Source organism: Carassius carassius, chromosome 30 (genome assembly GCF_963082965.1).
Source record: "Carassius carassius chromosome 30, fCarCar2.1, whole genome shotgun sequence".
NCBI lineage: Eukaryota > Metazoa > Chordata > Actinopteri > Cypriniformes > Cyprinidae > Carassius > Carassius carassius.
Genome location: NC_081784.1, coordinates 25,544,809 through 25,568,333, shown reverse-complemented (window position 1 = coordinate 25,568,333; position 23,525 = coordinate 25,544,809). Strand labels below are relative to the sequence as shown.

The 23,525-nt window shown below is 41.3% G+C and overlaps 2 protein-coding genes across 2 annotated transcripts in view; both read left to right on the top strand.

The window, feature by feature from the left end:
- Positions 1 to 23,525, top strand: part of LOC132110970 (cAMP and cAMP-inhibited cGMP 3',5'-cyclic phosphodiesterase 10A-like) — a 192,685-nt gene that overhangs the window by 76,322 nt on the left and 92,838 nt on the right. Inside the window, exon 2 of the mRNA XM_059518121.1 lies at positions 17,382 to 17,513. Coding sequence (XP_059374104.1) covers positions 17,382 to 17,513 — 132 coding nt within the window. The remainder of the gene's footprint in view (positions 1 to 17,381; positions 17,514 to 23,525) is intronic.
- Positions 1 to 23,525, top strand: part of LOC132110972 (vesicle transport protein SFT2A-like) — a 277,590-nt gene that overhangs the window by 172,566 nt on the left and 81,499 nt on the right. The gene's annotated exons all lie outside the window — the stretch shown is intronic.

Genomic DNA, 23,525 nt, shown 5'->3' with positions numbered 1-23,525 from the left:
TTCATTACTACGTTCAACTCAGAGGACTGTATTTGAAGTTACGACTGTGTTTTTGTGTTCACGGAAACATGGCTCAGCAACAGCATTCCAGATGGCGCTATTCAGCTCGACCAGCTGACGTGCTATCGAGCGGACAGAGTTCTCGTCACTGCAGGAAAAACCCGCTGCGGCGGGCTTTGTGTTTACATCAATGACGCGTGGTGCCGCGATGCTGTTGTGATCTGCAAACACTGCTCATCCCTGGTGGAGTTTATGATTATTAAGTGCCGGCCATTCTATCTGCCGAGGGAATATACTGCTCATTTCGGTTTACATTCCCCCTATCAACACCAACAGCAACAGGAACAACACACTTAATGAACTGTACCAGCACATCAGTGAGCAGCAGACAGCCAACCCCGATGCTTTTCTCATCATAGCTGGGGATTTCAACCATGCTGACTTAAAGAGTGTGTTTCCAAAAATAAACCAACACATTAACTTTCCAACACAAGGTAATAACATTTTGGACTTTGTTTACACCACACAGAGAGGAGCTTACAAAGCCCTCCCCCTCCCCCACCTCAGAGCCTCAGACCACATCACTGTCATGCCAATGCCTGCATACAGACCGCTCATTAAAGTCGCCAAACCAGTTAAAAGTGTGGCCAGAAGGATCGTGAGAGGTTCTTCAAGACTGCTTCAACACAACTGACTGGGAAATGTTTAAGCAGGCTGCCACATGCAATAACACCACTGACCTCCAGGAGTACTCAGAGACTGTCACTGCCTACATCACCAAGTGTATTGATTATGTAACAGTCACAAAAACCATCACTGAGATGAAGTGGGCCTGAGAACAGCCAGGGCCAACCTGTCCTGCGGCATCAGAGAGGCTAAGAGACAGCACTCCAGGAGGATATCAATTCAGCGACAGCAGAGACACTAGGAACCTGTGGCAGGAGATACAGACCATTATGGACTACAAGCACCCACCACGGACCTGTGACAGCAACATCTCTCTGCTGAACGAGCTTTCTTTGCTCGCTTTGAGCAACAAAACAGCATCAGAGTACTACATATGCGACCTTTTGAAATGCCATTGCGACCCTAATTTTTATGGGGTAGCAAATGTATCACTGATTATTTTTGTACCTAGTTTTGTGTTATGCTATGATTTAATATAATAATTTATTAAAACAGAAATGTGTATTTTAAGAATACGTTTTATAATGTGCTCCGAGCATTTAACACATCAAGTTGGCTTGCCAATTTAAACATTCAAAAGAGTTTAAAGCATTCAAAGATGCTTTAGAGAGCCGTGCTCACAGACAACAACACTGAACTGAGCTCTCCTTCAGGACGTTCGCGTCCTCCTGTACCTGAATGAACAAATACAAATCGCAGTTTAAACAAACAGAAAAAAAGAGCGAAAAGCGAAAGAGCTCAATTCAGCACCGCAGTGTTCTGGTGTTCAGGGCACAAGCAGAGATGCGTCTCAAAGTCTTCTTGCTTTTGTACCGACAACATATACATACAAAGTATGTCAAAATACCCGTCTTGGAACGTGTGTTCGAAAAAGTCTGTGGTATGTCTTAAGTGAAATTAAAGGGTTGAGGAAAAAATCGGATGTGTATCATCGGATGCGTTCATTGTCTCTTAAAGTGACCATGCCTAATTTACTAGCTCTGCTGTCAGTGTCTTTAATGTATGAAAATGAAAGTAAATCACTCACTGCTCTTGACTGAATTACTGTGAAGACTGATCTGTGAAATATTGTACACAAAAATTCTTCATACTGTAAACTACCAGTGAAATTGATTTAAAAAATATATCTTTTATTAGGGACTTGACCATGTTTTGCTTAAGTGTTTCTTTCTTTAATTGCTAATGCAACCTTTTCACACCACAGACTGAACAAAATTAAGCATTGCTTGCTTGGTAACTGTTCAACAAAGTATTAATATTGTCATACTGACAGTTGTCTGAAGATTTGGTTGATTCCATTACATATCTTTCTATCAAAGTTATATGGCATTATCAAGATGAATTTGTTCTGACAGTTTAACTCTTGAGTTCTTGTCATATTTTAATACCAATTTCTAAACTATAGCAAATAAACTGTGATAATGAGAAATGTTGAAGGTGACTGAATACATTTTGGTTTGACTGTATTTTATTTTAGAGTTAAGACTATGCAGTGCTATTTTAAATTAGTTTCTGGACACCTACAAACCTAAAAAAAACTTAACCATTGGGTAAATAGCACAAATAAATAAATAGAACGAACATACAGTACAAATTAAACAATTTCAGATAGGGCCCACTGTACAACCTGCACCAGGGCCCCTCTAACCCCAGCTACGGCCCTGGGTTATACCAAGACGGAGCAATGCACTGTGTGTACTGTAAGAAATAAAACAAGAAGGCATGTGGTTTAAAAGATGGCAAGTAAAATAAAAAGCACATCTGTATGCAATACAGTTTCATTATTGTTCATTATTATCCAGAGCGGCTTCCTATAAATAATTTGTGCTACCAAATCATGTTTTGCACCAGTAACTGAAAAAGTTAGTAGCGCAAGTGCCACCAGTGGAAAAGGTTAGTGTAGTTCCCTGAGCACCACTGCACAGAAGACTCCACCTCCTCCCGGCGACCAGGTGATGACGTTGACCCCAGACAGTGTGATGAGGTCCTTCAGCAGGATCAATGCATGCAAAGCTCCAGATCCTGACAACATCCCTGGGCGTGTACCAAGAGACTGCGCAGCAGAACTCACTGATGTCTTCACAGACATTTTCAACATCTCACTGAGTCAGGCTGTTGTTCCCACATGTTTCAAAACTACCACCATCATTCCAGTTCCGAAGAAGGCATCTCCATCCTGCTTCTATGACTACCGTCCTATTGCACTTACTCCCATCCTCATGAAGTGCTTTGAACGGCTAGTCATGCACAACATCAAGTCTGCGCTCCACCCCTCCCTGGACCCCTTCCAGTTTGCATATCGGTCCAACCGGTCGACCCATGATGCCATCTCCACTGCCGTCCACTCAGTACTCACACATCTGGACAAAAAGGACTCATATGTCACAATGTTCAATGCTTTTCATAGACTTCAGTTCAGCATCAACATAATCATCTCTCAACAGCTCATTTACAAACTGGTCCAGCTGGGGCTCAACACTTTGCTGTGCAACTGGCTGCTCGACTTTCTCACGGGAAGACCTCAGGCAGTACGGATCGGCAGAAACACATCCAGCACCATCACACTGAACACTGGGGCCCCCCAAGGATGTGTGCTGAGCCCCCTCCTCCTCACTCTACTGACCCATGACTGCACACCGTCACACAACTCCAACCTCTTCATTAAATTTGCAGATGACACGACTGTGTGGGTCTCATTAGCAACAAAGATGAGACAAACTACAGGAGCGAGGTGAGCCGCCTGGCCGGGTGGTGCAGGGAAAACAATCTCTCTCTGAACGTGGAGAAGACTAAGGAGATTGTTGTTGACTTCAGGAGAGTGCACACTAAGCACGTCCCTTTGACCATCAACGGTGTGACTGTGGAGAGAGTGAGCAGCACCAAGTTCCTGGGTGTGCACATCACAGAGGACCTCCCCTGGACTGAAAACACAGCAGCACTGGCCAAGAAATCACAACAGCGTCTCTACTTCCTCTGCAAACTGAGGAGAGCCAGAGCCCCGCCCCCCATCATGTACACCTTCTACAGAGGCACCATCGAGAGCATCCTGTCGAGCTGCATCACTGTGTTGTATGGCGCCTGCAATGCGTCCTGCCGAAAGACTCTGCAACACATAGTGAGACCAGCTGAGAAGATCATTGTTGTCTCTCTCACCTCCCTGCAGGATATTTACGGAACCCCTCTCATCCGTAAAGCCCTCTGCATCGCAGGTGATCCCACACACCCATCAAACAGCTTCTTCAGTCTGCTGCCATCAGGGAGGAGACTGCGGCGTCTACAGGCCAGGACCAGCAGACTGAAGGACAGCTTCATCCACCAGGCTGTCAGGAAGCTGAACTCCCTCCCGAACTTGCCCCCCCTCCCCTCTTCTGCCCCAAGCACCATTGAAATATAACCCCTCCCCAGATCCCACATCCCCAGGTCCCCCCCCCCACTAATATACGATGACATGCACCAGTCACTTTGTGCAGCATTGGTCTGCTCATTACCTCATTTAGCATGGAACTGACGTCATTCCACTACCTCATCAGTGAGTTAAATAAAATAACTGCTCTTGAGCCCTTTGTCACTTTAATCGGACTAAATAAGCTTTTTTTGCACTAAAAATCTTTTATCTGCACTGTGGTTCACTTCATTGATTTGCACTCTATCTGCCATGTGCCTTGCGCTGCTTTATTTAACTTTATTTTTAATTTTATTATATGTATTTTATACATTCCCTTATTGTATAGTTGTATCAACATTTTATATTTGATCTAGATTTTTAGGCTCTAATGTTAATGTTATCTGTTATCTGAGAGTAACGCAATTTCGATTCTCTGTATGTATGTACTGTAGATGTGGAAGAATTGACAATAAAGCAGACTTGAATTCACTTGACTATGTATATATATATATATATATATATATATATATATATATATAGTACCCCACCTACTTTGATTGATTGACCATTGACATTGGGGGTCCGAGAGTAACGCAATTTCGATTCTCTGTATGTACTGTACATGTGGAAGCATTGACAATAAAGCAGACTTGACTTGACTATATGACTATACCATTGACATTGACGAGTGCTGTTAGACAACTGAGTGAGTGAGTGAAGTGAAGTGACATGACATTCAGCCAAGTATGGTGACCCATACTCAGAATTCATGCTCTGCATTTAACCCATCCAAAGTGCACACACAGAGCAGTGAACACACACACACACTGTGAACACACACCTGGAGCAGTGGGCAGCCATTTATGCTGCAGCACCCGGGAGCAGTTGGGGGTTCAATGCCTTGCTCAAGGGCACCTAAGTCGTGGTATTGCCGGCCCGAGATTCGAACCCACAACCCTAGGATTAGGAGTCAAACTCTCTAACCACTAGGCCACAACTTCCTCGACTGAGGCAGACCAGCCTAAAATAAAAATGTAACTTTTAAAGTACTATAAACTTATAATAAACAGAGTGATGCATAATGCAGTTCAGTTTGGGACAATTTGGCAATTTTTTAATTAGTTGATAACACCTTGTTACATTTGCATACTAAATTGCAATTGATTTTCTTACATGTGTTTGGATACTGGATTGACATTGGTATTTTCTTTTTTGGACACACCTGTATTTAACCAATTCTAGCCTCCCCTACACAGCCCAGTGGCCATGATAACGCATGAAAATGAAAAATAAGACGCTGTTATGATAACAGTAAAGCATTTAAAATGGTGCATTTTGCAGGCACTTTTATACTTAAACATTACATACATTACATAATTACATAAATGTGTACATTTTTTCATGTTTTTGGCAGTCTCACTCTGTTCTACAGCTGCACCATTTTGTTTATATAGAAGCAAAATCTGAAGCCTAAACATGCTGTAACACTATTCATTTACTGCTTCAGGATATTCAAATCTAATTTCAAATCAGAAAGTATACATAGGCAACAATTTATCAGGATCTTGGAAACATTGCTATCAAAATGTATTCTTTGTTGATATTACAAACGCACTTCTATGATTGTGTTGTTTAAAAGAACAAACTGAAAGGGGAGTGCCTGTAAGATCACATTACTGTGAAGTCTGATGTCTTAACTCTTGTATCATATCTTCGCTATGTCACTTGTCTACAGTTTATAGTTGCTAGCTTGAGTTTCAAATGTTGATTAGGAACAAATGCTCTTTGTTTTCAAGGACAGCCTGGGCTGTGTAAGAGACATTATCAGCGCCTATGTCTGCATATCACCACCCTCATCATTTGATCATAGTTCTCCTTGTTTTGGTGTTCTTTGCCCATTGTGTAAATAATAATAATAATAATAATAATTACAGAATCCGAACTATTCTTGTGCTTCATCTGTGTTAAGTAAGTGATTTTCCAACCCAAGAGTAATGTTTTGGACTGATGTCCATCTGACTCTTTCCAAGAACCACTGGCAAGGGATGCAACAAACTCTGCTGTTTTGCGTGAATCTTTTATTTTTCCAAGTTATGCCATGATCACTTCATGTCTGGAAGATGCAACACAAGTGAAAATTTGAAAATTGTCAACCTTCCTGGATAAGTGAATCTGCTTAGCAAATGAATAAATAATTAAATGCTGACAGAAATTAATGCAGAAATATAAAGCTAGATCTTTACATTGTATGAATAATATTTTAGGTGGCATTGCAAAAATTCACTATGAGAGTGTTGTAGGTGGTTCATCAAAATTCAGAGTTTAAGAATTTGCTTCCTTTCAGTTTATACACTAGATTTGAGCTGAATTGGCCACACAGGATGATGAATTGGAATTCTGCACACAATCGTGAAATTTTATTTAATTTTAAATTTATGGAATGTGCCAAATCAACTTTTAAAATTTCATGAATCATACCTATTATATTATTATTTTAAATATATTTTATTTGTAGTGTTTTTCACGATACATAACAGTACTATAAATCTTTTGCACAATAGTTACATTTCATTTAACTATTGTGACAAAACATTCAATTTAATTAATCCTATATCTATCTATCTATCTATCTATCTATCTATCTATCTATCTATCTATCTATCTATCTATCTATCTATCTATCTATCTATCTATCTATCTATCTACACACAGTAGTAAAAATAAAATAATTTAATGAAAAATTACTGAATAACTACACAATTTATATTCTAATCTTTTAATTCACTTTCACTTCTGTTTGTGATCAGATCATTTTAGGCTGCTAAACTAAGGAAATGTTTTCAGTCCAATAATCCAGTAAGGGAATGCGTTCGAATAATTGTTCCAAAACAGTGCTAATTTGAAGAAAACTAGGCTGATTACATCAGAGAGAACAGAGACTCGCGTTGCGATTTTAGTGAATTATTAATTCCAATGGGTTTCACTTTAAAACACGAGCTCTGTCATATTCTTTGATTGTTTGCCTCACACTTCACTATGTGTGAAATACAGAGTGAACGAAACGTCAAAAGATCCCACATTTATCATCTGGATAACCAGCATCTTACTGGTAAAGTTTGGATAGATGAGGATTGCAATTCAGGTAAAGCTGATTGTGGTGATGCACAAAAGTCGTACAGTAAGCATGCGTGAATCTGAAAACAAACAAATCGTGTATGACCTATATTGGTGTAAAGTGTAGTTAATTTTTTTTTTTTAATTCTACTTCCTTAAAAGTTTAAATTCAAATTACAATTCTACATTCTTTTTTATGACCTGAAATTTAGTTTAAATTCAGAAGGCAAATTTTACTTTAAAAGTTATGCCATGATCACTTCATGTCTGGAAGATGCAACACAAGTGAAAATTTGAAAATTGTCAACCTTCCTGGATAAGTGAATCTGCTTAGCAAATGAATAAATAATTAAATGCTGACAGAAATTAGTGCAGAAATATAAAGCTAGATCTTTACATTGTATGAATAATATTTTAGGTGGCATTGCAAAAATTCACTATGAGAGTGTTGTAGGTGGTTCATCAAAATTCAGAGTTTAAGAATTTGCTTCCTTTCAGTTTATACACTAGATTTGAGCTGAATTGGCCACACAGGATGATGAATTGGAATTCTGCACACAATCGTGAAATTTTATTTAATTTTAAATTTATGGAATGTGCCAAATCAACTTTTAAAATTAAAATTTAAAAAGGTATCTGTAATTCAGTTTTAAATAGAGCAAAAATCTTGGCTCTAGTTGGCCCAAGTCTTAAGAGCCCACGTCTAAATCCCCTATGTCTCGGGTCCCTTCTTCAGTGTAAGTCTGTGGATTTGTGCCTAGTTTCATGATGTGCCAGGCGAAAAATAAGTTCAGCACACTTAGAAAAGTAGTAGCACACTTCTTCTAAGCAAGCCACATGTTTTAATTTTCCATTCATGATATTTCGCAAATTCTGTGTGACGATGCTGAGGTTTTATTTGACTTAGAGTGCAGTAAAATCCTTAACCCTATGTGTAAGCAATAGTAGTAAAGCTTGACTTTACTAGTCTACTAATAACTATAAAATTATAAATAAGCTATGCACAGTTATAAAATAAATATCACTTAAAGTTTCACATGTGAAACCAAGAAAATAAAACTAACTTCCATTCCGGTATTGATACGATAACATTTGTTCAATTTTAGTTCAGTTTGGGCAAGTGAAAAAGTTGTTTTTGTCTTTGTGGAGAAATAAAAAAAAATTACAAAACATGGGGCACAGCAGTCTAGTGATCGCTATTGGCCATTTAAAGATTAATGCAGGGATATAAAGGGTGGTGAGTCTTGAGTACTTTGTGGTTTTGGGCTGTTGCTTTGGTTTGCTGTTGTGATCTCTGGCATCATATGATGGCTTCTGGCATCAGAAGCTTTGATGATGTAGCATGTGATTAGACCAGTAATATTGTTACAGCTCTTTTTCCTTTAACACAATAAACAATAAAAAGTTATATATATTATAAATGTATTATACAGTATGTGGCACGTCAAGCATAATTTACAAATCATGCAGTTTCAGAATGTCAACAGCACAAGGTGACAGCACAAAATTTTAGGCCAGATGTATCAGTAAAATGTGGGTTATAACAATTTGATAACCCATATGTGCTGCCATTTCTTTAGCGCATGCTGACTGAGCTTGGCCAGGCTATGGAGACCAGCTAGTTCCAACTTACACCGGCTAAGACCAGCCAATCAGCTTAGGCTTTTTTTCAGCATGAATCCATGGAAGTAAATGGCTACCCGCAAATTAAATTACCAAATTGTTTATTTACAACTTATATTTGGGATCTGATAGAACTGTGTATGTTTTAATATGATGAGAGACACAAACAGCAGTTATCTAACGTAAGTTTATGCTGCAAGAAAACTCACAGAAGGCCGATTAGTGTAATTTCTCACTTCTCATACTCAGCCTGTGTGTCTGCTTCCCCTCCAGTGTCTGATTTATGAAGCAGTGTTCTTTGCCCATGTGCGTCAGCACTGACTCTGGGAGTCTCGTGAGGCGTTACGCTCCTGAAGAGCTGTGTCTTGTGTCTGGACAGCATCAGTCTCTCACTGCGTATACAGACTTGTGCCTCCATACATCACCATGTTTTTTTCCCCCGACAAGCTATCAAAGGTTGCTTAACTGAAAATGTTCCTTAATTTACAGAATTTTAAACAAATATTTACAAATAATCCAAAATGCTTTCCATCAATTTGACAAAATAAGTTTTTTTTTTTTTTTTTTTTTTTTTTTTTACAAATACACATTCTAGCAGTGAAAACATTGTAGTAGGGATTAGAAGTTAAGGTTAAAAAAAAAAAACAATGTTTTAAAGTATACCTTCAAAAATAGACCAGTAGAGATATGTGAGTGAGAGTTTAATGAAAGAACCGAGAGTGTAGTTCAGTGGAATAATTAATAGGATGGGTTGTTCCTGTTCTGCAGTACCTTTTGATCTCTGTAACATTTAAATGAATACGCTTGTTATAATTTTAGAAAGAATCTGAATAAAAGAGTTTACTAAAAGATCAGAAAATGTTTTTTGGTTAAGTTAGGCATTTTGTTTAACTTATTTTTAACTTAATTTCTGTAATTTTGTCAAATAGGATGGAAGGTTTTTGTCACAGTGTGGTAAGGAAGAGAAGCACGTAAACAAGGCATGTGATGATAATGATACAAAGTCTTTAATAATCCACATAGGGTTAATCCAAGGGTAGGAGGCAGAACCACACGTACACGTCGACGAGACCTGACAACCAAACGCTGAACAGAATGCAACTTATAAAGGGAACGTTAATGAGGGTGATTACAAGACACACCTGAACATGACACAATAACCATCGGACATGGAACACATGGAGGGAAAACACAACCTAATGAGTCCAGGGGCATGACATTACTCCTCCCCAGTGGTGTCAAAAGTATTGACATCCAAATTACTCAAGTAGAAGTATAGATACTAGGGTTTAAAAAGACTTTTGTAGAAGTTGAAGTATCAACTCAAGCTTTTTACTCAAGTAAAAGTGTAAAAGTACTGGTTTAAAAAACTACTTAAAGTATAAAATTAAAAGTAATGTAAGGGGAAAAAATGCCATTAATTAAGAACAAAAGCTTAGGCTGCACCACACTACCCCACCTCCTCAAAAAAACATTTTTCTAAAGGCCATAGGCCATAATGACTATAATGTAATATTAATTAGGGATGCACTAGGCTACCTGTTTCAGCCGCATATATGCCCATTGAAAATGAACGCACTTTAGTACAATGCAAATACATTAAAGAACTAGAGATATGATGACTAGTTGCCTATAAGTATTGTTATGGTGCAAAAAGTCAAACTTCAGAGGCATGTCATCAATAACTTTTAATGGAATGTAAATGTACATCCAAGCTTAGCTGCAGGAATCTGCGAGGGCAATGGACAAGAACATTGGTGCAGGCTTAGTAACAATTACTCTTCTATGGTTGTCTATTTACAATAAACATTATAGTGCTGTCAAAATGAATGACTAATCCAAGTGATTAATCAAATCTAAAACGCTACATACATCTGCTATGTCCAGTGTGGGGGGGTAACGAGTTACAAAGTTGGTATAGCCTACTTATCACAACATTGTCAATCGTGTCGTCAATCGCAAACGATAATTCATTAAAACATCTCGCTACCAAACTACCTACAGTAGCTTCATTTGTGGTGGATGAAGAGAAATCACGCATTTGGTAAATGAGCCAAATAAATAACTTTTAGAAATTTAGAAATAAATAACTTTTAAGTAGGGTCCAGTGCCATTTCGATACTTTTAAAACCGTACCGGTGCATAAACTGTGCCTGAACCGATACATAAAAAAAAGAGCCACAAAAAAACTATGGATAACATTAAAGAACATTACAAATATTTAAAATAAATCCAAAGCTTTCACCTTGGATGCTCTCATTTCCCAAGTTGTGCTTCCCTTAATCTAAGGCTAATAAATGTATTTCACAATCTGGGTCATTATTTAATACAAAATCACACATAATGTTTCTACTGTATCCCTGTCAATCTCTCTGATATTTAGTTAAAATGAGTGCTGTCTGTCACTGTCTTTAATCAGTTCTGTGAATTACTGTATGGTTATTCTTTATAAAGTAGCAACAATGTCGTTTGTAAAGTACAGTACTGTGCAAAAGTCTTAGGCACATTAGTATTTTTACCCCAAAAAAGGGTTTTAAGCCAGTTATTAATATCTTTTGCTGTAGTGTGTCAGTAAGAAATATCAGTTTGCCATTCATTTTAATAATAATCTAGTGCGATTTTGAATGCACAAGCAGTCTGGCAATGGCGAAATGAATGTTTGGAAATGTAAACTGATATTTTATACTGGCACACTACAGCAAAATATATAAATAATTGGCCGAACACCATTCTTTTAAGTGAAAATACTAACGTGCGTAAGACTTTTGCACAGTAGCTAGTCTATGTATAAAGTACGTATGATTAAATTAAGTATATTTAAATGTGTAATTAAAGTATGTGTTCGTTCATATGTGTTAAGGGTGTGATGAGCGGTGAACGCAGCGAAAACTTTACAGTAGATGAGAAACCGACTGCTCCTTCGTGACCTTTTGTAAACTGTATTTATGACAAAGAACTGCACAGATACGGATATTCTAACAATCTATCGATAAACACATACCTTGTGTCCTTTGTTTGTGTTTGAGTCTGCTCGCGCTGCTCCACCGTGGTCCGCGGATTGAAGAGCGGGCTGTAAGATGGAGAGGAGACCGGTCTGACGCCGGTTTCTTATGACATTTAAGGGGACTGACTGAGGCGATCGCGAATTTGTGTACAGTTTATGGAGCTAAATGCTACAGTCCCGCTAAAAAAGCCTAGTGATGCCCGTGCTTCATGTGTACATTTCGGAGAACCAGGACAAACATTTCAATCGATCGCAGGCATTTAAAAGGCACCGAAATCTGCTTCCTCTTATTCGGTTCGGTGCATACCGGTTCCATACCCAACCCTACTTTTAAGAAATATATTTTTTGATAAACGAACCCAAAACTGGTTCTTGCTGGAGTGTGATGTGATTTGTGTCATGTGCAGGTGCGATGGATCATGTACAAACCAATAGGGTGTCGGAATGGTATTTGTTTATACTTCTCATCCAACCACAATTCAATTCACTTCATCCGGATGGCGCGATTTATCTGGATAGGTTTTTTTTTTTTTTTTTTTTTTTTATGGTGACAAGCCGAAATGAAATAGCAGTAACGAAGCTATTTTTAAAATTCAAGGAGTAGCAAGTACAGATAATTGCGTGAAAATGTAAGGAGTAGAAGTAAAAAGTCGGCTGAAAAATAATTACTCTAGTATAGATACCCCAAATTTGAAAGTGAAAAAAGTGAAGTGACATTCAGCCAAGTATGGTGACCCATACTCAGAATTTGTGCTCTGCATTTAACCCATCCAAAGTGCACACACACAGAGCAGTGAACACACACACACACTGTGAGCACACACCCGGAGCAGTGGGCAGCCATTTATGCTGCGGCGCCCGGGGAGCAGTTGGGGGTTCGATGCCTTGCTCAAGGGCATCTAAGTCATGGTATTGAAGGTGGAGAGAGAACTGTACATGCACTCCCCCCACCCACAATTCCTGCCGGCCCGGGACTCAAACTCACAACCTTTCGATTGGGAGTCCGACTCTCTAACCATTAGGCCACGACTTCCCTTCCCTTCTACTTAAGTAAGGTAACGAAGTATTTGTACTCTTCGTTACTTGACACCTCTGCTCCTCCCTCCCGGAAGGTGCGACCTTGCACCATGGAACAACATGGGGGGGGGGGGGGCTGGGCGGGAACCAAGAGCCAAGTAGAAGGTTCTGGTGGAGGACAGACCCCCGAGAGGGAGCCAGCAGACAGAGACCACAGAGGCTGGAGCCAGGGATGACACGGCGGAGGAAGGAGCCAGGAGGAACCCGGAGCAGGAGGAGCCAGGCAGGACCCAGGTCACAGCCATGATGGTGGCCCACAGTGGAGCCGATGGAGGGTGGACCCATGGTGGAGGAAGGGCTGACGATTCCAGGTGGCCGACGAATGGCGGCGAAACAGGTGGAGGAGGAACCCAAGGCGGAGACTGAGAGCCAATGAGCCAGGGTGACACAGAGGATCCGGAGGGCCAAGGCAGAGCAGATGGTGACAGAGATGAGGGTGGGGATCCAGAAGGCCATGGTGGAGCCAGCGCGACCGAGGACTGAGGTGGAGCTGGAGGGAAGGAGGAGCCTGACAGAGCCTGAGGGATGGAAGGACGAGGCAGAGCCAGAAGAGTGGAGTCCCAGGGCGGCGGATAGTACAGATAATTGCGTGAAAATGTAAGGAGTAGAAGTAAAAAGTCGGCTGAAAAATAATAACTCTAGTATAGATACCCCAAATTTGAAAGTGAAGTGACATTCAGCCAAGTATGGTGACCCATACTCAGAATTTGTGCTCTGCATTTAACCCATCCAAAGTGCACACACACAGAGCAGTGAACACACACACACACTGTGAGCACACACCCGGAGCAGTGGGCAGCCATTTATGCTGCGGCGCCCGGGGAGCAGTTGGGGGTTCGATGCCTTGCTCAAGGGCATCTAAGTCATGGTATTGAAGGTGGAGAGAGAACTGTACATGCACTCCCCCCACCCACAATTCCTGCCGGCCCGGGACTCAAACTCACAACCTTTCGATTGGGAGTCCGACTCTCTAACCATTAGGCCACGACTTCCCTTCCCTTCTACTTAAGTAAGGTAACGAAGTATTTGTACTCTTCGTTACTTGACACCTCTGCTCCTCCCTCCCGGAAGGTGCGACCTTGCACCATGGAACAACATGGGGGGGGGGGGGGGGGCTGGGCGGGAACCAAGAGCCAAGTAGAAGGTTCAGGTGGAGGACAGACCCCCGAGGTGACAGAGGTGAGGGTGGGGATCCAGAAGGCCATGGTGGAGCCAGCGCGACCGAGGACTGAGGTGGAGCTGGAGGGAAGGAGGAGCCTGACAGAGCCTGAGGGATGGAAGGACGAGGCGGAGCCAGAAGAGTGGAGTCCCAGGGCGGCGGATAGTCGACAACAGATTAAAGTTGTGCCGGAGGGTCGAGGGAGCCCGGCTGAGCTGGTGGACTGATGGGCCACGGTGGAGAGGAGGGAGCTAGGAGCCATGGTGGAGCCGCTGGTTCGAAGGGCTGAGGCGGAGTCTGGGACTCAGAGGCTGGAGGCCGAGACAAGGGATCCTCCAGCCATGACACCAATGGAGAGTGCCAGACCTGCTGCAAATCCAGCGCACAGGTGGTGGGCTGAGGGTGAGCATAGGGGCTGCCAGATGACAGTGGAAAAGGCTGGAGCGGGTGGGAAGGTGGGAATTTCAGAGGAGCGGGCAATGAAGGGCACATTCTAGGAGCAGGCCCTGGAGGAAACTTTCTAGGAGTGGGCACTGGAGGATCAGAAGCCCCCTCAGGGCTGGACGAGGAAACCAAGGACAGAGGAGAGCTGGACGGGACCAGCAGAGAAGACAGACAGGAGAGGGGGCAGTTTGATTTCCAGATCAGATTCCCAGTCACTAAGATCTCTCTAAGAGCTCTATCTTTCTGTCAGCAGTGGGCTCAGTCATTCACTTCCTGCATCAGGGAGATGGTGGGCTGGGCTCTAGGTCCGGAGTGGGGCTGGTGCTCTGCATTTAACCCATCCAAGTCCACACACACAGCAGTGAGAAGTGAATACACCCCTGGAGCAGTGGGCAGCTATATATCCAGTGACCAGGGAGCAACTGGGGGTTCAGTGCCTTGCTCAAGGGCACTTCAGCCATGGGTATTGAGGATGGAAGAGAGTGCTGTTTATTCACTCCCCCCCACCGACGACAACTGCCAGCACTGAGACTTGAACCTGCGATCTTTGGGTTACAAGTCCAACTCTTTACTTTAGTTCCCTTCACTCCATAACAATCCTTTCAATTAACAGTATTTACAAAAGAACAAGCATTAAAAATATAAGAAGCTATAGCAATATAAACGACAAGACAAAACGAATTATGCTAAACAAAACTGAAACCAATGTTGGGTCTCTCATTCAACACAAAATCAATTGTTTCCGTATTTGCGGTATATTTGAATGCCAAATTATTATGTAATATGTACTTCAGTAGCATTCCATTATCCACCTAATACAAAATGTTTTGCATAACAATATGTTTGCACAGTGATGATATTTAATGGCAACAGAATCGCTAGTTAGAATACACATGGAGCCAAGGTAAAAGTAGCATTAAAATAGATTAAAACTATTTAATTTATCCCTGTTTTCATATAATTGTGATACTGTGATTGTAGAAAACAAACACACAACTATCGGAAAATGTCCATACAAAAGTTCATCAGGCTACAGTACTATAGTAAAAAACTGTTGTAAAGGAAGAAACACTGTCAGTTATAATTCCAGCCTGTATTACATTCAGAATTAGTGGACTTAAGTTATTCAAAATTTTGCATTCAGCTTCTTCCACTTTGAGACTGGAGACTGTAGTGCAATGTCTGTATAAATCTGTTTGTGGGTGTGGCTGAGTATGGATTATGAATGTCTTTAACATATCTTGTGTGGTTTTAGTGTTCAAAGAGTGAAGGCTCTGACATTCTCATCTTTTTTGTTTTTTGTTGTTATGCTTCAAATCAGTCTGTAGCCTCTCACTACCCTTTTTTGGTCTAGTTTGGGTCTCAATATATTCCTGCTAATGTGTGTGTGTATAGTGTGTAACACATGCCTCCCAGCTGTGTTTCCCCCGGGTTTGCACATTAAATTAAGCCACACATATTCTCAATGTGTTTAGTTTTATTTTATTTCCATCGTGGCATTTTAGTTCCTGGAGGTCTAGTCTCTAAATTTCCATTGACGCAAAGTCAATCTTACACTGTTCATGTGATGTAAGGACTTTACATTTAATTTCTCATAATTACTTAGATAAATGTTTAAGCTTTGTACAGTAGTAAACAATAAATCCTAAACAGTAAAACAGCATGATTTCTGTGCAAATAAATTTTAATAAAGTTTTTGCTGGATGTTTTTTCATACGTTTCCAGAGGATCATAATCTTTTTAGTGTATTTTTGTCTGTAGCCTATAAATAATTTATACTGACACTAAGCAGAGAGTTGAGACTGGATTTGGATTGGATTTCTTGCAAGAGTTAACCACAGGACAAGCAGTAGTGGAGTAAATATAACAACAGTCATAAAAAATAAAAGTTCTACTAGAACTACCCACAAACGTGTGGGCGGTTTGTTGTTAGCTAACTGAAATGTGCTTGGCTTCAGCAATGGCCCAGTAAATGGATGTTTGCTTATCTAAAAAATTCACATTTTGTCACCACAAACCTTAATGCTAGTCCCCATATTCTTTTGTCTGTTAACCATTAAAGGGGATACTAATTGAAAGAAATAATATAAAATAATAAATAAATACATTTAAATTCTTTTTAAAAGTACCATAAAAGTTGTCCATATGAGCTTTGAACTATATTGGGGTGCCAGGGCCTGATTGTAAATAAGAAAATAATTCTTAATTTACTTGACTGGCTAAATTAAATGTGAACAACAATTTTAAATCTTCTGAAGACATATGATAGCTTTGTGTTATGAAGAGAGCAAAAGACCAAAAAAAAGCCTAATAAACAAAACTGAAACTTCTTGCAGCTGCACCAACAGGTGTCAGTATACAGTATAGTCCAATATAATTTAATTTGTATATTTTGTATGTGTATGCTGTCCTTAATAGTTAAGTACAACAGTCTAAAATAACCATTTATCCATTTCCATATCCACTTCGAGTGAAAACCTGTTTCCTGTGCCATTTTCAGTGTCCTTCTGGCAGACTATATACAGCACATCTCTGAATTAGAATCTCACTGTAAGATAGCCAAATACCCTGTTTGTTCTAATTTACAAGCAAAATACATGCAGTGATCAAGCCTGACACTGTTTTTTGAATGCAATTATTATTTTACCCCATTTAAGCAGCTTTGTACAATATAATCTAGCTAACTCTTGGTTAAGATACCCAAACAGTTTATTTTGCATGTATAGTTATGTTCTCTTTAGAACTAGGAACAATGGACAACCATGTGTAACCATGTAGAATCATGACAAGGACTGACCTGTTATAATGCTTTAGCAAGATCCTTTTATATTCACACTGGTGGTTGTTCTTTTTTGTGAATGAAACTAATCTTGATCACTCTGTTGCAGGTCTGACAGATGAGAAAGTGAAGGCTTATCTCTCCCTTCACCCGCAGATGCTGGATGAGTTTGTACTGGAGAGCGTGAGTGTGGAGACCGTAGACAGATGGCTGAAACGGAAAAACAGCAGCCAGCCTGCAGGTACGGGCTCATAGCCATGTGCTCCAATATTCTTTGATAAGAGCCCTGTGCTCTAAAAATAGTGCTGTGATTACTTTCTGTGACAATGTCATTGATTTTGAGAATGATTTTCTTGGGCACATTATGTTATTTTTCACAAGTGTAAACATTAATGTTTTGAATGCATTTTGTTTCTATGCTTATTTTCTGGTAAACGTACTTTGATTTGGAAATAAAAATGTAACAGTGGTTCTTAGCTAATGGGTCCCTGGTTTGTTCCTAAAAAAATATAATAAAAAAATGCAACAATTAGTTGAGTTAAAATGCAGCTAGCCATATAATCATACATATAAAAATAAATTGACTCAAAATAATATGGTTTTAATTGGATATTCATATATTCATTCACAATCGGATATCTTTTTTTTGCTGATGACAAAGGTTGTGTCTCCACTCAAACTGTGGTATTATTGCACAAATTCTGTCCCTTGGTAATATGGCTAGTATTCAATCATACTGAATATTTCTATTTGGATAGTGGTTGTTCATTTCAGAAATATTTAAATATTTTTATGCTTGTTCATTATTACAAATATACTTACACATCTGAGTCAAAACATATTAATTCAATTCAATTTTAATATCTTTATCATATATCTTTTCCATATGGACAGGAATCTATATGGCACAGTAAGGTTGTTTTTTTCTTTCTCAGGAACCTGCAATAATTAATTTTCCTTTTGTTCTTCCATTTGTTCCATTTTGATTTAGATTATTTGTTGGTGTAACATTTATGATAACGTGACTGTATCACACAACTCCATCAATAAACTTGAGTAGTGCACACCTCTCCTGTGCATGTGTCTGTGTGTATGTAACCTGAGCAGCAAAAACTGGAGAAGGTTAAAGGGTTAGTGCACTGGTGAAAATATGGGATAGGGGGCCTGCTGGGTCCTTACGGGTCATTAGGGCTGTTTAAGCGGGACTGGTTTTTCTGTGCACAGCATGCTTCATTCCGTGGCCCGCTACACTCGACCCATCACATCCATCAAGGGCCCACAGGGTTGGCGGCCAGCCCAGCTCCGCTACTGACGTCAGAGCCAACCTCCAGGGACATGCAGTCGGTCAGGAAGGGGACTGGAGAAGTGTGAATGTGTCGCATTTTGGGAATGTTTTCTGCATGAGTGCAGCAGAGCTTTCTCACAGGCTGCCGGCTGATGGTTAACCTCGGCTCTGCTCTTCAGGCTGGGCAGCAGGATTTTTCTCAGGCACCATTTCAATCAGTCTCTCTACAAACCATGTGTGCCAGATTATGTCTTGGCCTGTGATGCATATCAAGCAGTGCTTTGAATTAGCATTCTTGTTAGCTTTCAAATTCAATGTTCACGTCAATGCTCAAAGGTTTTTTTTTTTTTTTTTCACTGACCATCAATTAAAGCAGATGGTCCAGAATGTGGGATCAATAAACCAAGACACATTTCATTTCCTGTTAACACTAATCTTCTTCTAAAATACATTTTTGAATGATGAAAAAAAGTTTATTTGTATAACACTTATTTTTTACAATACACATAATTTCAAAGCAACTTTAAGACAATAAAATAAATCATGATGTTCAACCCAGTTGTATAGAAAAACACCCTGAATTTTGACAACAAATTTACAGTTCGATACATATTGTTATCTCAGTGTTTAAGCAATTGTTGAATTCAATTGCCTCCTCCCTGATTGTCACTGGCACCCCGTCCTAAATCGCCGCCCTTCACCAGGCTCCCGACTGGAGTGGGTGTGTGAGAGGAGGGGCGCTGGATGAGTCAGGGCTGGCGGCGTGTGATGGGGCACACCTGAAGGAAATGGAGCCTCATCACCGACGTTGTTTAAAAGCCCAACGCGCCAGTCCTCGGAAGACCGGTCTCTTCCCCGTGCATGCACACTGGTGTCCTCGTGGGTCCAGGAAGGGTGCGTTGAGGGACTCCCGCGCCACCAGAGACGTGAGCTGCCGGACCCGCGTTCCGGATGGGAACCGCACCCGTTTACACGGCTGTCGGGCCAGGATGCCGGGCCGTCCATCCCCTGCCAGCGCCGCGGCCAACGAGAGTGATGCGGCCGCTAGAGGAAGCCGCTGCCCCTCGCGCCCCGGACCGAAGAGGGGAGCGCGTGCGGCCACCGGACTCCGCCCCTTACCTGGACCCTTCCTCCATGAACACTGCCCGACCCACACGAAGGGGCACGACGAGGACACCAGATTCCCTGATTTGATTTTCTGTTAAAAAAGCCTCTCAGAGGCCTGACGCCACGCCCACTGTGTCTGTCTTGTGCTCCTCCCGTCACAATATATAGAATATTGCGAAAAGATTCAATTTTGAAGACACCTGGCACCACACTTTAATCAGCTAATCAACTCAAAACAGCTGCAAAGGCCTTTAAATGGTCTCTCAGTCTAGTTATGTAGGCAACACAATCATGGGGAAGACTGCTGACTTGACAGTTGTCCAAAAGACGACCATTGACACCTTGCACAAGTAGGGAAAGACACAAAATGTCATTGCAAAAGAGGCTGGCTGTTCACAGAGCTCTGTGTCTAAGCACATTAATAGAGAGGTGAAGGGAAGGAAAAGATGTGGCAGAAAAAAAGTGTACAGTACAAGCAATAGGGATTAACCGCACCCTGGAGAGGATTTTGAAACAAAACCCATTCAAAAATGTGGGGGAGATTCACAAAGAGTGGACTGCAGCTGGAGTCAGTGCTTCAAGAACCACTACACACAGACGTATGCAAGACATGGTTTCCAGCTGTCGCGTTCCTTGTGTCAAGCCACTCTTGAACAACAGACAGCATCAGAAGCATCTAAAGACAAAAAGGACTGGACTGCTGCTGAGTGGTCCAAAGTTATGTTCTCTGATTAGATTAGATTAGATTAGATTCAACTTTATTGTCATTATGCAGAGTACAAGTACAGAGCTAATGAAATGCAGTTAGCATCTAACCAGAAGTGCAAGAATATAGTGTTTTATATACATAAAAGTGCAGAGTAAGTGAAGCTATGATATACAGAATGTACGTTGGATTTGCTATATACAGTATTGAGCAGAGTACAGAATATAAATAGGAATGCAAATGTAGGGATTGTTTGTACATTATGAACAGAGCAATGTATGATTATATAAACATTATGAACAGCAGCAACGTGAGAACAGTGGTAATACAGTTGGATGAGTGTGCAAAAGTATTGTTAAACAATGTATTATATGCAAAATAACAGTAGTGCAATGATATTTTTAATAGAAATAGTTTACTGTGCTTTGTACAGTAACAACTTTAGACAATTTACAGTAATAGCTAGAATAGTGTGCAGTCTGTGCAAAATATGAGTAGTGCAAATATATGTATGTAAAGTACTGTGACCAGTGCAGTAAAAGAGCAGGTCCAGGTTAGATTGGTGGTGTGGTGTTCAGAAGTGTCACAGCCTCGGGGAAGAAGCTCTTCCTGAGCCTACTAGTGTGAGAGCGTAGGCTCCTGTAATGTCTGCCGGATGGAAGGAAGGTGAAAAGTCCATGGTTAGGGTGAGAGGCATCCTTGATGATGTTTCTTGTCCTGCCCAGACAGCGCTTATGATAAATGTTCTCAATGGAAGTTAACTGGGTGCCGGTGATCCGTTGAGCATTCAGCCAAGTATGGTGACCCATACTCAGAATTCGTGCTCTGAATTTAACCCATCCAAAGTGCACACACACAGAGCAGTGACCACACACACAAACTGTGAACACACACCCGGAGCAGTGGGCAGCCATTTATGCTGCAGTACCCGGGGAGCAGTTGAGGGGTTTGATGCCTTACTCAAGGGCACCTAAGTCGTGTTATTGCTTGCCCAAGATTCGAACCGACAACCCTAGCGTTAGGAGTCAAACTCTCTAACCACTTGGCCACGAGTTCCCCAGGAGGGAGGCAGAGCTGGAGGGAGGCACAGAGTTAGGTGGTTTGTAGTCTGTGATAGTTTGTATGCCTTGCCACATATGCCGGGGGTCTGAAGAATTAAAGTGTTCTTCAATCTTCTGTTTATGTGTGAGTTTGGCCTGGCAGATACCCTTCATCAGGTTGGCTCTGGCTGAGGTGTAAGCCTCCCGGTCTCCAGGCCCGAAGGCTGCATCTCTTGCTTTGAGCAGGAAGCGAACCTCTCCGTTCATCCAGGGCTTCTGATTGTGTTTGGTCACTCTGCCCATACATCTGTTGATGTGCTCCAGGACAGAGTTGGTGTAGGTGTCAATGTTAATTTGAGAGTTTGTGGTGGCCTGGGTAGCAAACTCGCTCCAGTCTCTGTGCTGGAATTGATGTTGGAGAGTTGAGTCAGCACCTTCCAGCCATATTTTAACAGTCCTTATTGTAGGTTTCACACATTTGATGACCGGGGTATACTTGGGGAGCAGGAACAAAGAGAGGTGGTCAGACTGACCCAGGTGGGGGAGGGGTGTGAGTTTGTAGGCATCAGTCACATTATTATAAACGTGGTCCAATGTTTTATGTCCCCTTGTAGTGCAGGAGACATTTTGATGAAATTTAGGGAGAACAGATCTTAAAGTGCAGTGATTGAAGTCCCCAGCAACAATAAAGGCTCCATCCGGGTGCAGGATTTGTAATTTGCTAATAGCAGCACAAAGTTCTTTCATAGCCACTTTAGCATTAGCGTCCGGAGGTACATAAACTGCAGCAGCAACAATGCAAGTAAACTCACGTGGTAGATAGAATGGCCTGCACTTGATAATCAGGAACTCCAGATCAGCAGAGCAGTAGGTATCAACAATGACAGAGTCTGTACACCATGATTTGTTTATATACATGCATACTCCACCACCCTTGTTTTTACCAGAGGTTGCTGCTACTCTGTCATCCCTGAAGAAAGAGCGTCCATCCATATGCACCACATGGTTTGGGACATCGTTGCAGAGCCATGTTTCAGTGAAAAACATAACATTGCAGTCCATAAGCCATTCCTGTGTGAGGGTCCAGATCTTTAGTTCTTCCATCTTGTTCATCAGAGACCGTACATTGGCAAGGAAGATGCTGGGCAGAGCTGGTCGATGTGGGTTTAGCCTTAGCTTTGCACACAGCCCTCCACGCTTTCCCCGTCTTTGTTTATGGTCTCTACGCCGACACCGAGCACTTCCAGTCGGTACGAGTAATCCGCTTGTCCACGGTGATCCCAGTAGCTCCGGCGGGAGTTCGCTGAAGTTGAAAGGATGATCTAAAACTATGTTGGAACACCGTTTGTTGATGTCCAAAAGTTACTGTTTACTATAGCAGTAGTTCGCATAACTGAATCGCGCAAACACGAATGAAATAACCAGGTAAATTAACACTATTTTCCGAAATTTGGTAAGACGGGAGTACATTTTTCATTTCCTTTGGAAATCAGAGTCCCAGAGTCTGGAGGAAGAGAGGAGAGGCACACAATTCACATTGCTTGATGTCCAGTGTAAAGTTTCCACAGTCAGTGATGGTTTGGGGGCCATGTCATCTGCTGGTGTAGGTCCTTTCTAGGTGTTGATCCACCATCTGGTCTGGATACATACTGGATCCGGGTGACTGCAGTGACCCTCTGATCTGGATACAGACCGGATCTGGTGGCTATGGTGACCTCGGAATAAGAGAGAAACAGACAAATATTAGCGTAGATGCCATTCTTCTAATGATGTACCAAGTACATAGGGTGTTATGTGAAGTGTTCCCGGTTCCGGTTTACCTAATTAATGCAGCCTAAAAATCCTTTAACGGATTTGGATATTAAAAGCATATTAGTATGTTATGTGTAAGCCAGGTTAAAGAGATGGGTCTTTAATCTAGATTTAAACTGCAAGAGTGTGTCTGTCTCCCGAACAATGTTAGGTAGGTTATTCCAGAGTTTAGGCGCCAAATAGGAAAAGGATCTGCCGCCCGCAGTTGATTTTGATATTCTAGGTATTATCAAATTGCCTGAGTTTTAATAACGTAGCGGACGTAGAGGATTATAATGTAAAAGGAGCTCATTCAAATACTGA